This window comes from Halichondria panicea, chromosome 5 (assembly GCF_963675165.1).
Source record: "Halichondria panicea chromosome 5, odHalPani1.1, whole genome shotgun sequence".
In the NCBI taxonomy this organism is placed as follows: Eukaryota; Metazoa; Porifera; class Demospongiae; order Suberitida; family Halichondriidae; genus Halichondria; species Halichondria panicea.
The window spans coordinates 7437471-7452540 of NC_087381.1; the positions used below are offsets into that span (position 1 = coordinate 7437471).

Sequence of the window (15070 nt, forward strand, 5' to 3'; positions counted from 1 at the left end):
GCAGAAAGCTTACTATATATGTACATAGCTAGCTGGGCCTAGTGTAGTATAATTTAATTTATATATATCAGAGTTATTTTACCTGAGCTTCCTGCTCGTTGGCTGCCATTCGACTTCAAGACCCTTGCTAAAGCTTCCTGCAGTACGTGTTCTGGGGAGGTCGTGAGTTAATTGCAGTAAGTCTTTAATCTCTGGTCTTTTTGTGTACGTGTACAGTGAGTCAACTCCTGCCACGTGGCTCTTGGTAGTTTATGCGCATGCGCAGTAAAATATGGTGACCCATTCCGGAATGGAGCAGGGACATCGAATAAAAACGGGTGAATAATTATTGGCAATACTTTGAACAATCATTAACAATAAATGATGATAATTATTGACAATAAAATTGAGCAATCATTGACAATAATGATGATAATTATTGACAATAAAATTGAGCAATCATTGACAATAATGATGATAATTATTGACAATAATTCCAACAATTATTGACAAACATGACGATATTATTGACACAATGAATCAGATAATCATTGACAACAGGCAACCCAATTATTGACAACATCACGATAGTTTATTGACAATGAATCGGATAATTATTGACAATAGGCACCCAATTATTGACAAACATGACGATAGTTATTGACAATGAATCGGATAATCATTGACAATAGGTAACCCAAGTATTGACAATCACATTACATCATTGTCAACATATTTCACCATTGACAATATTTTTCACTATTGAATAATGAAACAAATGGAGCGCCATAATAAAGCAATACTTTATTGACATTATTATTGTGCACCATAAAATGGTTTGCTTTCCCAGAGCCTAGATCAAAAAGTCTTACGTTCACACACAGGAGGCTCATCAGACCATGTCATTGAGCCTAAGCACGTTCGAATTCGAGGTCCGACCAGATGGAAGCCATCATTACATCTATGAGTAGCCAATGTTCCCCCATCATAATCAGGAGTAAAATCAGGACCATATGTAATAACTCCGTTTGAAAGGGTTGCCAGTGGTGGACATTGCACTGTAGAGGAGAATCATTTTATATGACACAAAAGACTGCATGAGCAACACGAGCTGATAATACATGTATGCATACACACATTGTTCAGTGGCAAGAATACAGCTGCATCAATTATGAACGGCTAGCACATCGCAAACGGTTGGCTTGATTACACACAACTTGCGTGTGCATATTCACCCTCACAGACGCATAAAAATGCAAAGCATGCACATGCAGAGACAACATAAATTTCGACATGACATCAAAATGAAGTTGAAGTGCAGGAAAATAATTTATAAAATGAGGGTGTGCTATTATAAAATTAACTTTCTCAGAGCCTAACGTACCGATGCACACAGGTGGAAAGCGATTCTATAACCCTCCGACTTCACACTCTCGAGTCTCAAATCCGGACAGACGGTAACCATCATTACAGGTGTAAGTAGCAATTGCACCCACATCAAAATCAGCAGTCCGCATATCAGGACCATATGTAATAGATCCGTTTGGAATGAATGGCAGTGGTGAACATACCTCCACTGTAAAGGAGAATAATCTATGTATGAAGGAGAATAATTTGCACAAAAGATTGGGCAACACACGCAGATAACATACAACAAGAGGATTTTGGGGAAGGTAGCAAGTATTTTTTGGTATAATCCACTCAAACGCACAAAGCAACACCAATATCCCAACCCTTATACCGCAAACATGAACAGATAAAACAAGAGAGAGTGGAAATTGCACGTACACTGGTTTTTTTGCTAGCTTGAGCAAGGAAACGACCACCAATAAACGATGCCGCCCCCATCGCTATCCATAATATAATATTATAGCTAAACTTTGTCATGGGTCAGGTTCAGGTACAAATTAGCATTTTAGCTACTCAGGTCGGCATAATTTATATTGACTGACACTGGCGGTCAAAGCTACATAAAGCTACTAGGTATTAATTAACACATGACAGGCATAATTAAAGTCACTAATTTGTAACTGGATAATTCCAGGGCCGTAGCCACCAGTCAGGTTAGTCAGGTTTCAACCTGACCACTTTTTCCGAGGTGAATAGGCAATGGTCGTCATTACAGTAACACATAATGTACCAAAATAATGTGCAGTGAACTCCTGCAGTGCAAAACATGCAAGCATGCTAGGACTATAATTTTATAAGTGATCAAGACTATTAGTCTATAAGTGTTGCATGCTATCATTGCTATGGTGAGAGAGAATCCCTTCCTAGTCTTCCAGACCAAGCTCACCATCCAGCTAATCATTTGTTTTTCCCCAAGCAATCATTTGGAAAGTCCAAACCAGTTCTGTGGTCTTGCTAAATAAAACTTTGCTGTTTCTTCATCATGATGAGAGTCAAGATGTTGTTCTGTAACATTATTTTGTGTTAGGGCTAAGTTTTAAAGCTAAACTAGCCTCGAGACCAGGCCGATTAAAATACGTATTTTAATCGGCCTAGATTTGAGGCTAAAGCTAAACAGTCAGTAGACAAGGGGCGTAACCAACGACACAGGAAGTGGGCGTGGCCTCGGAAAAGTCACCGCGCTATGCGCACCGATTTGTAACCTGACCACTCTAAAGTTGGTGGCTACGGCCCTGAATTCGCATTAGTGCGCCAAAATGTGCTGCCACACCCACTTCCGGTCCCAGTGATTGTCCAGTTTTCAGTATAATTATCTGGTAAGCCTGGTCAAAGACTTGGAAAAATGATGCTCTCTCTCAACATTCACATTTGAAAATTGTGCGTCCTCAAAAACGCTGAAGGCAGAGCTCATGCGGAGCAATGCCATTACAACACCACGTCCATGGCATTTAATTAACTTTAACTGAGTTCACCCTCACACCCCTGAGTTTATACACCATACACCACTAACTTTATCCTTAAATTGATTGAACTATCCTGCCCTAGACAAACTAGCTTGAGAGAAGAGATCCAGGAGTTAAAATCATGTGGCTCTATATATAGAAACTGACTCTGCATGAGCAATTAATAAGGCTGTGGGGGGTATGTGCGTTTGGTCCCACTGTTAGTGCTAGGGCTTACTAATCTCTAGCTCTGTTGGAGACTGTTCTACCACATTTCTAATTCGCTTATAATCACTTCTACCATAGAGCTACATAGCTGTCACACGTGAGCAAACACTGTCATATGCAACGATATCCTCATTAGCGACCTAATGAGACCTGTCGTATCTTCCTCGGCATTGTGTAGGGATTCGTTTCACTTGCCCGATAATATCACATGCGCACCTGCGATTATCAATCCATAACTTTCGACGTTGTAGCGCAAGACAATAATTAATTATGATAACTTTCTGAGAGCCTAATGAATCTTACGTAGTTCACATGCAGCTAGCATGCATACCTGCTTGTTCTAACTATTCCGGACATCTCCCTTGTGCTATAAAGATCTGTTCCAATCATACCAAGCTACAACTCACTCAACTGTTTCAACTTTTCTCTTCGTGTCGCTCTGCTCATTAATTCCTATAAATAGATAGAAGCTTCAGTTCAATATTTCCTGGCCTACCTAAGCTAGTATGGCCTAATCGTGTATGATGAAGTTCTCAGCAGTTTTTATTAATATTTTCGGTCGTGGCCGTTATTACGTTGTCATTGACAGAGTGCAATTACTTGACAGGTAATTGCACTCTGTCAATGACGACGTGCAATTCTGGACCAGATGTGATACGGGATTATGTAATAGCTCCGTTTGGAATGGATTATGTAATAGCTCCGTTTGGAATGGATTATGTAATAGCTCCGTTTGGAATGGGTGGCAGTGCTGGACATCGCCTTGTAAGGGATATTATGTGTTGGGGTGAATAACTATATACAAATACATTGTCCACAAGCTGACAACCAAGCAGACAAAAATTATACCTTAAACATTACTCCACAAAACTATATATTATTATTGCTTTATGAGTGCCCCTGCTGATATGACAGTTATAATAAGTATAGTGGGATGACAGGGTGCTTCATCAGTATATAATTATTATTATGATCTTGAACTATGCACACAACCATATTATGGTATTTGACAACTTACGAATGCAACTATAGTAGCCGGTGGAGAGAAAACAGTAAAAACCACAAATTCTCCACCTCCTAACTGGACTACCCTGGTTGTACATATGCCGCTAGTATTCACTCTCACATATGTGAAGCCCTCATTGCATGTGTAGGTGGCAACAGTCCCTATAAATCTGAACTCCTCGTCGGGATCATATGTGATAACTCCATTTTCCAGAGGAGGGTGATCTTGACAAATTGCTGCAAATTACACATAGGTATATATAGTGCAAATTTAACACTGATAAAAGAACGATGTTATACCTATATATAATTATACACTTACGTATGCAATTTGGTTCTGGATCGGTCCAAAATGGAGTGTCGGAAATCGAAGGATTTGCAATGCATTCCCTTTGCAAGGTACCATTTGGAATGAAAGCAAAACTATTAAGGCACTGATATGTTGCAATGGTGCCCGGAACTCTCGACACAGGATCATATGAAATACCACCTGACAAGCCTCTGAAGTTTAAATCCGCACCATCGTTGAGTAGAGGACATTGTCCTGAATATAGAAAGAGAATTTATTATGCATAATAATTTGTATATGTAAGTTATAGCTATACTATGGTTCTAGGGAATTATGGCAGTAAGCAAGGGCCTAGCAACTGCATGAAAATAATATTACTACTGTTTTAGCATAGATTTAGCCATAATTATTATTATGACAGTCACAATAAACATTTGATCACTTACTTTCACAAGTTCGATTCCGGATGTCCCAATTAACGCTAATTAGTACACCAAATTCTAAATTTTGTTGGCAAAGATCAAATGACTGTCCAGATACGCCAAACATTGGAAGACTACAGGTATACTCAGCACGGGTACCACCACTATATCCACTGGCAGGGGGGTCTTCGTTTGTCCGTACAATATTAGTACTGTATTCTATGTTAAAGATGGCCGGCGGGAATAGTTCTTCCAAAACGTCGGCCTCACACAGCAGAACTGCATAATTGATGATTCATGCATAATAAATAATAGCTATAATGGGTAAAGCATCGTACCTCTACACGTTGGCTCCTCTCCTGTCCAAAATGGTTGTAGAGTGACTGGATTGAAATTACATACTCTTGTACGACTTCCTGAGTTTCCAAAGTTTCCAAAGCCGCTTTCGCCATCGCAGTCAGAATACGTGGCTGTAGTGAATTGTCTCAGCACAGGCGCATCAGGATCGTACGAAATAGTTAAACCAAAGTCTGGATTAGATGGCGTTAACCTGGGGCATTGAGCTGTGTTGGGAAAACAAAATCCATTATCATGCAGAAGTAAAACATGTACTCTTACCTTGACATTGATGATTGTAAGCTGCTAAGAGCACAAGGAAAATCGCAGGAAATTTGAGATGCAGAAATTTGGCCATGGCTTCCAACAATGCAAAGAATATACAACAGGTTGTATATTCTCTTTCAAAGAGAGAGCCTCAGCTGAACTGATCTTATTATGCCTCGAGGCGTAGCCGCACGAGGGATACGGTAAAGCTGAGCTGACTGTGTGTGTGTGTGTGTGTCTGTGTGTGTGTCTGTTCCAGCTGTAACTGCTCAACGGTTGCAATGCGACGAAAGCTAACAGCTTCTATAGGCTTCTAGCCACGTTCTCTTGGATTTTGATTCGTGGATTAGCAAACTAAAGCTTCTTTCTCGAGTTATGGCTAGTTTGACTCACATTGAAGGCTGTTGCAGTCTCTTCAGAATCTTTCATAGCATCATCTGTCCGCACAAACTTTCTATTCAACATATGAGTTGGCCTTGCACTAAAGCGCTAGCTTTTTGTTAGCTACAATACTCAGAAAATATCTGTTAAAACAGCTAGCTAGCTAGCAGTAGCCATTTGTGAAAATTGATCTCTTTGGACACACCCTTTAATTATTCCTGTGGATGTAATGCGCATGCGCGCTCATTCCCCATGTGTGAGAAATAATATCCAAGATCCAGATCCAGATCCTCCTGGCAGAATCATCTTTGTCTTGAAGGCCTGGTAAGCCACAAAACACTACCATATAACAATATAGATAACAATATGCATGTACACAGGTCTTTTCTTCTTAGATATTATATACACTGAACTACACAGATCCTGGAAGAATCAATTTTCTTCTTTCTTGAGGTCCTGGTAAGCCACATAATACAGCAATAGATGCATGTAAATAAGTCTTTTCTTCTCAGTGACTTTATATAGATAAGCTAACTTTAATATTCATTATAGAAACTAATATAACACTCTAATACTTTTCAGCGAAAGCAAAAACATGGCGAGAGGCATTAGCACAGCGCCAGCTTGAACACTAGTTCTATCAGTGTTGCAAGTTTTATAGCAGTAAGTGACAGGAAACTCTATATACATAACCACAAAAATGAAATGAGATGAGCCTGATGGTCTGTAAAGTGGGTGTGTACATATATAATTATTGTGACATTGAACACAGCAGGACAGGAAGCATAATAATAATAATTATTGCACAGGATGCAAACAGTGTATGGAGGAGAGCTGTACATTCAAAGACTACTGTTTAGGTCTACACCAGTCCACCAAAAAAACATGTTAAGTTGAATTATAATAATTATGACCCTATTATAAGGAAATTGTTGTCCCTCCTATAGTGCATGAGGGATTGTATACTATAGCACTGCATGTATATACTGTATAGCAGGTTATTTTGAAAATATTCTATCGCAATAGATTCATCATCACTATATATTCTGAGCTGTACAAATATTTAAAACGATGGGTAGTTCATATGACAAAATTACCCCCTATACGATGACATGCAGTATATTATCACACTGCATGCATGTATATCACAGTGCTTTTATATCAGTGTTGACCCTATAACCCTATGTAATGCTTACACTCAAGCATGTTTCACAATAATTATTTATACAGTTAAAACATTCAACCAATCTATATAGCACCCTACCATGCATCCACCCCTCAACCAGAGCCATAATGATGTGCTGTTGCTTAACAATATCTCTTTGATAGCAAACCCTCAGTTGACACAAGTTCTCATTATCTCCGGTGGTTTATTGGGATTGGGAATTGTTGTCCGTTCTAGCGGGTAATGTATCTGTACTCAGCACCTTATACGGTGTCCCCTTTTATATAATTATACCCAGTATATAACACAGGCTTCATTTCATGATGTATATAATTATGTATATACATGCACATGTAATTATCTATTATTGTTATTTATGACACTTTTGCACCGGCCTATCGATGGCAAGCCCCACCTCCCCCAGTACGGGCATATAGGTCCTCGGGGCATAGGTGGGGATTTGAAACATACATAATTCACATCGATCTGCATGGGGCAACCTCGATGTCAATAAGTGCAATGATCAGCTAGTACCTGGCAATATAGTTATTGCGCAAATCAATAATTGCCCTGCTTCTGATCAAATCCCCACATATAATTATGCCCGTACTGGGGCAGGTTGGGCTTCCCATTGATAGGTGCATTACACCCTAGCACGTTTCAGTAACTCAGTGTTCTATCATCCATCCCCCCAATGTACCACAGTTAAGTGCTGTTGCTTTTAACAACTCTTTCATACCAACCTCAGTTGACACAAGTCTCTACATTGTCTTTTAGACATCTGTAAGTCTCCCCACTTATTGGGGCGAGCGAAGCAAGTCCCTTCCTAGTGATGGACGTTGCAATTTTGTCTGTGTGTGTGTGTGTGTGTGTCATGGACCGGTGTCATAGGATAGAACCTCCGGGCGACAGTTTCTCCCCCGGAGCCTGCGGTCTTAGGACAATGCCTCCCCCCCGGTGGTTTCGTCCTAGGACAGAATCCCCGCCCCCAGGATATATCATCCGGGTACATGTACCCTGTCAAAACCTGTCAAGGCTTTAGTATAATAAGTGTGCGCTTGCATGCGAAATGTATAGACTGTTAGCAATCAGAATGGCTACTCAACAAGAGTATGAGGACATACTGCTGTACAAGACTGCTGCCAGCAATGCTGGCCAGAAGAAATACAGAGACGGGCTTTCCACTAATGACAAGAGAAGTATAAGAGACAAAGCTCAAAGATATGCTCTGCAGCAACAATGCTTATACCTGCCTGAGAAGGACAGCACTGGCATGCATAGAATGAGAAGAGTTGTGGTGAAGCAAGAGGAGAAAAGCAGGATACTAAACATGTGCCACGGTGGACTGGATGGGATGCATTTTGGGAGAGACAAGACCTATGGAAAGGTATATTTATAATCATATCTTATAAAGTATAATTATAATCTGTTTCATGCATGTAGGTTGCTCAGGATTTCTACTGGAAAGGCCTACATGCTGACGTCATACAGCTCTGCAAGCACTGCGACAAATGCCAACGAACGAATCACCAACTGCAGAAGCCCAGAGCAGAACTACACCCCATCCCTGTGACAAAGGTCTGGTAAAGAGTTGGTATTGACTTGGTAGGACCTCTACCTGAAACAAGCTCTGGAAACAAGTACATTATCACCCTTTCAGACTATTTCTCTAAGTGGCCTGAGGCTGCCCCACTCCCATCAAAATCAGCAGAAGGTGTAGCAAAATTTCTGTTTGACACATTTTGCAGGCATGGGTGGCCAAAAGTGATTCAATCAGACCAAGGAAGAGAGTTTGTCAACGAAATCAACACCCGATTTTTTCAGTTGACTGACATACAGCACTGCGTATCAAGTGCTTACCACCCACAAACAAATGGCCTTGATGAACACTTCAACCAGACTCTAGTGAACACTCTCAAGAAGGTAATCGATTCTAGTACTGATGACTGGGATCAGCATCTCTCTGCTGCTCTTTATGCCTATCGCATATCAAAACAGGTAAAATTTTAATTATTATATCATGCATGCATATGTTATTTTTTGATTGTAGGCGTCATCAAAGTACACACCCTTTTTCCTAATGTTCAATCGCCACCCGCGGAAAGCTGTTACTTTTGATATGGATCAACGAGATGGTGCCGACGCTATAGAAGATAGAGGAGATGCTGACCAATTAAGTGGAGAGGAGACTGAAAATGAAGAAGACGGAGAAGACATGGATGGAATTCTCCAAAGGTTGATGGAAATTCGTGACCGCTGTCACCTCAATGCCAAGGAGAACATTGCTGCTGCACAGCAAAAACAGAAGCAGCAGTATGACAACAAGCATAACTCTTTGAAGGTATTATTTTATATAGCAAACTTTAGCTTATTTTTTTCCATTTTTGTCGTAGAGTTATCCAGTTGGCAGCAGTGTCATGCTAAAGAATATGGCCAATTCTCATCGAATGGGAGGGAAAATGGACTGCACCTGGAAAGGTCCATATATTGTCCATAAGATCCTTGACAAGGGTAGATACGAGTTGCAGTCTGGGAGCGGCAAAGTATTGAAAAAGTGTTACAATGGGGTACTGCTAAAGGAATACTACTCTCCAGGTAAAGTGTGGCTAGCAATAACCTCCTTCTGTCGTGTTCCTTGCTATATAATTATGCTTAAAACATTTTACAGAAACCAACGATGAAGAAAACACTCTTCCTGGCTCTGAAGACAACCACTCTTCTCCAGTCAAATCACCTCCTAAGAATAAACGAATGCCTGACGTACCCTCTCAAAATCCTGACCTACCCTCTCAAAAGCCTGACCTACCCTCTCAAAAGCCTGATATACCCTCTCAAAAGCCTGATGTACCCTCTCAAAAGCCTGATATACCCTTTCAAAAGCCTGATGTACCCTTTCAAAAGCCTGACCTACCCTCTCAAAAGCCTGATGTACCCTCTCAAAAGCCTGATGTACCCTCTCAAAAACCTGACCTACCCTCTCAAAAGCCTGACCTACCCTCTCAAAAGCAAGATAAGCGTGATAAGCGTCCTCTTGACACAAAAGATCCTTGCAAGTCACCTCCTAGGAAGAAACAAAAGAGTCAGGTAATAATATATAATTATCATAACATGTCTATTTTCTTGGTAGAATATTCTGTATAAGCTGTGTATATATCTTGTACAATTCTTAGACTTCTGTGTATATGATTATAGGGAACGATGTGGCTGAAGACCCTAGATCTAAACCTCTTTGACAAACAAGTGTGTTGAGTGCAATAGGTGGTATGCTCTCCGACAAGCATATATGCGTGCAGCCCACCAGTTATTATCGATGCAATTCCTTAAGTTTGAAGGCTGCTATAATACTCTCTTGGCCCAATTAAAGGCATTTCCACCAGTTTCCAATAATCAAGGCCCAGGTAAGACAACGTTTATGTAATTATGATAACTTTACTTGTACACGTGCAGCTGTGCAAATCTTCTTTGTTGAAGAACGACAGCACTGGATTGCCACTTCTCTGTTTAAGGGTGAACTGTATTTGTACGACAGCTGCTTCAATGGAACGCTTTCCCCAAGTACTGAGCTCCAGATAGCACAAGTGTATAGCCCATTAATTCAATGCAATGGGCTGTTGATTTCTGTGGTGGCTCTCCAGCAGCAAGAGGGTGCTAACAACTGCGGACTATTTAGTATTGCTGCTGCATATCACGCTGCTATGAACGATAATGTGGATTCTCTAGTGTTTGATGAGGCCAAAATGAGAGCACATCTCATTAAGTGCTTTGAGAAGGGCAAACTCTCACGGTTCCCTCGCACAAAGAAAGTGATGCCCAAAAGACCAACACCACAAACCATTGCCATTACAATATACTGCATGTGCAAGAGACCGGACTCTTTTGAGGATATGGTCATGTGTGACAAATGTAGTGAGTGGTATCACTATCGCTGTGCCAAAATTCGCAAAGAACCAATAGGTAATTGGTTTTGTTCTGGTTGCATCACTTTATGATTTGTGCACTTTTGGTTATATTTATTGTACTTCTTTCTCTTGCATTGTTGTATATATTGAGTATTGAGATCTATAACATAATAGATACAGCATCTATTGCATCTAGTTAGGCTTTGTCTATGGCTGTTTACTTCGTAGCCTAGACTAGTCCTCTCAGATTACCTGTGGACTGACTTTCACCTGCACCGCAGAATGGGGGAGCTCTGGTCCTGGGGTAGGAGCTTTTGTCCTAGGACAGAAACTCCGGGGGGAGGATTTATCCTAAGGACGGAACCCCCCCCGGGATATACCAAATGATGCGGAATTTCTTAGGCAAAAAGATGATATACATTCTTAGTCTTGAATATTAATGGTTAGAAAGTTACAGTTTTAACTAACAGCAGCCAGTTTCTAAAAGTGGGGAATATCTGCATTTTTTTATTAACTCAATCTCAGAAGCCATAAAATTAATTATTGTTTACAAACCCAAAATTTTTTCTGAGATACCATTCTTCCTCATACATTACCAAGTTTCGTGCAATTCTGAAGACGTCACATTTTGAATTGATATGGAATGACCCAAAAAAGAGATAGCTAAGTGCTGATTTTTGGCTCAAAAAGTAATTCACTCGAAATGAAACAGGTACATTAATATAATTATGTACTCTCAGATTACGATATGAATGGTACCACTGCCCAGCCCAAAACAGACCACTATACCTGCACAATATCATACTGCACACACACACACACACACACACACACACACACACACTAGCTAGTTTACCTGCAACACTGCACATTGTATGATTGCAACACTAGCTTGTTTGATTCAGTGACTATCTCCTGGCACACCTTAATTCCTGCAACAATAAGAGGTGCATGCTGGCAAATGAAAAACACCTTGAAATCTGTGCATGCCTGGGGCTGTATGTTTATCGTAACAACTGTTGACCAATGAGATCAATTTGTGGTAATGTGTAAGTGTGGTATAAAGATACTGCACGCACGCCCATGATCTAACCATTACTTATTATAGTCAAATCTATGGTCCATGGTTACTGTAAATAACGGCTTAGATACTGTTTTAGGATTACATCACGGCCGGGATACTAAAACAAGCCCTTTTGGGCTTCCAAATCACGTAGAAACTTCTTATTATAGAACACTAATTTGTCATGCACAGAAGTGATCAACACAGATCACATAACAATTAAGACTAGTAGTCAAACTTCTCTCTTACAAAACACACACACACAAATTAACACACAAAAAGGAATAGCTACTAAACTATATAATTATTAGTATAATAGTAGGATAAAGTATCTTTATATCTACACTATACATTAACTGTTAGTTGTGTTAGTTCAAAGTAACACTCTCACCGGACCCAGTAACCACGGAGTTGCATCTTCCCTCGTTAAAGTGAGTAAAAGCAAAATCAGTACCATAGGCTGTGTCCACGATATAGTCTGCATACGTGCCCTCAATCACAGGGTCGTTAGGACTAACAACCTCGTGCACGGACCCAGCTTGTTGATTCCCAGCATAGAGGCAATATTCCTGTCGGTATTCCCAGGTGAGACGGTACAGCCAAGCAGTGAATTCGCGCCTCTCATTGGGATGTTGAATCGTAACTTGGTAAAGATTGTCAGTGGATGCGGATGATCGAATGGAACCTGTGAATGGCTCCACGAGGATTGGGATGTTCCAAAACTGGCCTGTAGTGTAGTAGAAGAGTCAATTTAGGCAATGCATGGTAAACATAATTATTTATAATACTGCATGTTGTATTATAATTATAGCCTTAGATAAGATAGAAGGGTCATTATAACTGGGAATTAATATTATTGTCACACATAGAACTCACCAATTATTCCGTGTGATGATTCTCGTAGATTAAAACCTCTTGCTATCACGAACTTAATCATGTCAGCTTGAAACGTCAGCTCTGCTCCATTGTTGTCAGTACGGAATGTGCTCCAGAATGTACTCTGACGACAGAATACCCACATCACCAGATTGACATCTTCGCAATTTGGGACCATGATACGAACGCGATTAGTATACCTTCGAATGCTGATCCCATTTGCCTGATACATATCAGCAATATTTGCTCCATCAACACTTGCAGTGCACACACCACCTTCGTTCAGGGCAACTCCAATGTTCCTACACCCTCCTACATTATCTGTGGCTCGCACGTGAATATTATCGATGATATTTATGTCTTCTCGTGGTTCGTTGGGTTGTACTAGCTCGTAATGTGCATTCACGCTAATGCATTCATCACTCACAAGGTTAACGAAAGCATCTCTGCGACCGTGAAGCTCATAGCATAGATTTATGATATCGTTGGGGCCTATATTATTGTTGATGCTGGCTTCAAAGAAAGATGTCTTGTCAGCAATGTTGAGAGGTACAGTCATAAGGGGATCTCCAATAGCCGTATCATTCACAATCACAAAATCACCAACTGAAGAACAAAAACAACAATTTATGACCAGCTATCTAATGTGCCTGTACAGCTATCTAATGTGCCTGTACATCAATCATACTAACAGTGCATGATGCATTCTCCAAGCTTTGGACTAGTTATACAACTGTGAGACTATAATTATTAAAATTATGACATACTAGTATCGAGTATAATTACAATCATAATTATGGCTCTATCCTGTATAAACCTTAGCCTATGTATAAGCAGGCCACTCTATAGATCTATAATGAAGACAAGTTCACAAGTCCCATGCACTTTCCGGAAATGCATAGTATGTGTTTGGACCTGTGTTAGCAGGTGACCTTAGCTCTATATATAATGCAGTCGGGTCTCGACCAGTGTTAGCCATACCATCTTTATATGTACATGTACTGTTTGAACAATATCAACTTCGGCTAATAATTATCATGAACAAATATGATTGATAGTTGGAGTCTGCTCAAGGGTGACTACAGTTTGCTCACCGCACATCCCAGCTGATCCAGTCCAATTTCCCATGAATTCTCCACAAATGACAGGTGTTTGAGAAACGCCAATACATGTCCGAACTCTTGATCCTGTTAGTACAAATCCTTCTCGGCACGTTTGATTAGCCGTGGTACCATCTTGTATTTGGGGTTCATCAGAATAAACTACCTCTCCATTTATTATCTCCAGGATCTCACAGGTAATTCCTATATAATCAGAGAACAATCAAGTAATACAGAAATAGTACACAATGTCTTTCAGTTACAGTGATTATCAACATTATAAAGTTAAATGCTGTGCACTCTGTCTATTAAAAAGTGCTGTAGATAGTTGATCTGCAATTATGTACCAACTTTTCACTGATTTCAGTGTGTATATATTATATATATACTCCAGTAAGTGGAACTTTTTATAACTCTCAGGCTATCATTTATACACACTTCTCTTTAATAATTATAGGCAAAGCCCTTGTCATATATAGCCTGTTTCTTACTTCCACACGGCTCTGGTGCAGCTCCAGACCATGTGCCTGAAGGCTGACACTCCCTCAACGTAGCACCAGCTGGGAGACAATAACCCTCGGGTGCATTGCACTGATAAACAGCCTCGGTACCCACGGGGAAAGTTAGGAGAGGCCCCGAAGAGTATGTGATCATTCCATTTGGAAACATGGGAAGCGGAGGACACCCAATTGCTGTTAGGGAAAGAATAGTAAAGAATACTTGATACACAGCATCATTGCTAAGCCTAACAGAGAAATGTATATATTTCAAATAATTTGTTTTGTAAAATTAATGTATCCTGACAATTCACAACACTATAATTATAACTCTGACTCTACTGTAACAATGATCATGCACTTATTCACCAGTAATTATTTGCTTTCCCGATCATAAAAATAAAAATAATCTTACGTTGGCACACAGGAGGCTGGCCAGACCATATCCCTCCGGCTAAACACAGTTGACTCTCAGATCCAACCAGTATGAAACCAGCGTTACAGGTATATAAAGCCAGTGTTCCCTGATCAAAATAAGCAGCAGAACTAGGAGTAAAAGTAGGACCATATGTAAGAACTCCGTTTGGAATGGGTTGCAGTGCTGGACATCGCGCTGTAAAGGAGTTGTGTATAAATATGGTGAAATTATACACATAAAGAATTGTGCAACACGAGTTGATACCTTAACACAAATTGTGGCGAGAATATAGC

The 15070-nt window shown here is 40.2% G+C and overlaps 3 protein-coding genes across 3 annotated transcripts in view; 1 reads left to right on the forward strand and 2 right to left on the reverse strand.

The window, feature by feature from the left end:
- The window catches only part of LOC135336294 (uncharacterized), a 9356-nt gene extending 3785 nt beyond the window's left edge, over positions 1-5571 (reverse strand). Inside the window, exons 1-7 of the mRNA XM_064532056.1 lie at positions 5394-5571; positions 5114-5338; positions 4800-5054; positions 4387-4608; positions 4078-4301; positions 1364-1555; positions 852-1037 (exon numbers count right to left, since the gene is read on the reverse strand). Of these exons, the coding sequence (XP_064388126.1) occupies positions 852-885 (34 nt within the window). The 5' untranslated portion in view covers positions 886-1037; positions 1364-1555; positions 4078-4301; ... (2 more) ...; positions 5114-5338; positions 5394-5571. The remainder of the gene's footprint in view (positions 1-851; positions 1038-1363; positions 1556-4077; positions 4302-4386; positions 4609-4799; positions 5055-5113; positions 5339-5393) is intronic.
- The window catches only part of LOC135336293 (uncharacterized), an 18287-nt gene extending 3746 nt beyond the window's left edge, over positions 1-14541 (reverse strand). Inside the window, exons 1-4 of the mRNA XM_064532055.1 lie at positions 14354-14541; positions 13857-14066; positions 12763-13368; positions 12194-12613 (exon numbers count right to left, since the gene is read on the reverse strand). Of these exons, the coding sequence (XP_064388125.1) occupies positions 12255-12613; positions 12763-13368; positions 13857-14066; positions 14354-14531 (1353 nt within the window). The 5' untranslated portion in view covers positions 14532-14541 and the 3' untranslated portion in view covers positions 12194-12254. The remainder of the gene's footprint in view (positions 1-12193; positions 12614-12762; positions 13369-13856; positions 14067-14353) is intronic.
- LOC135335843 (uncharacterized) overlaps positions 1-15070 on the forward strand; it is a gene marked incomplete in the record, with an annotated part of 743773 nt that overhangs the window by 611085 nt on the left and 117618 nt on the right.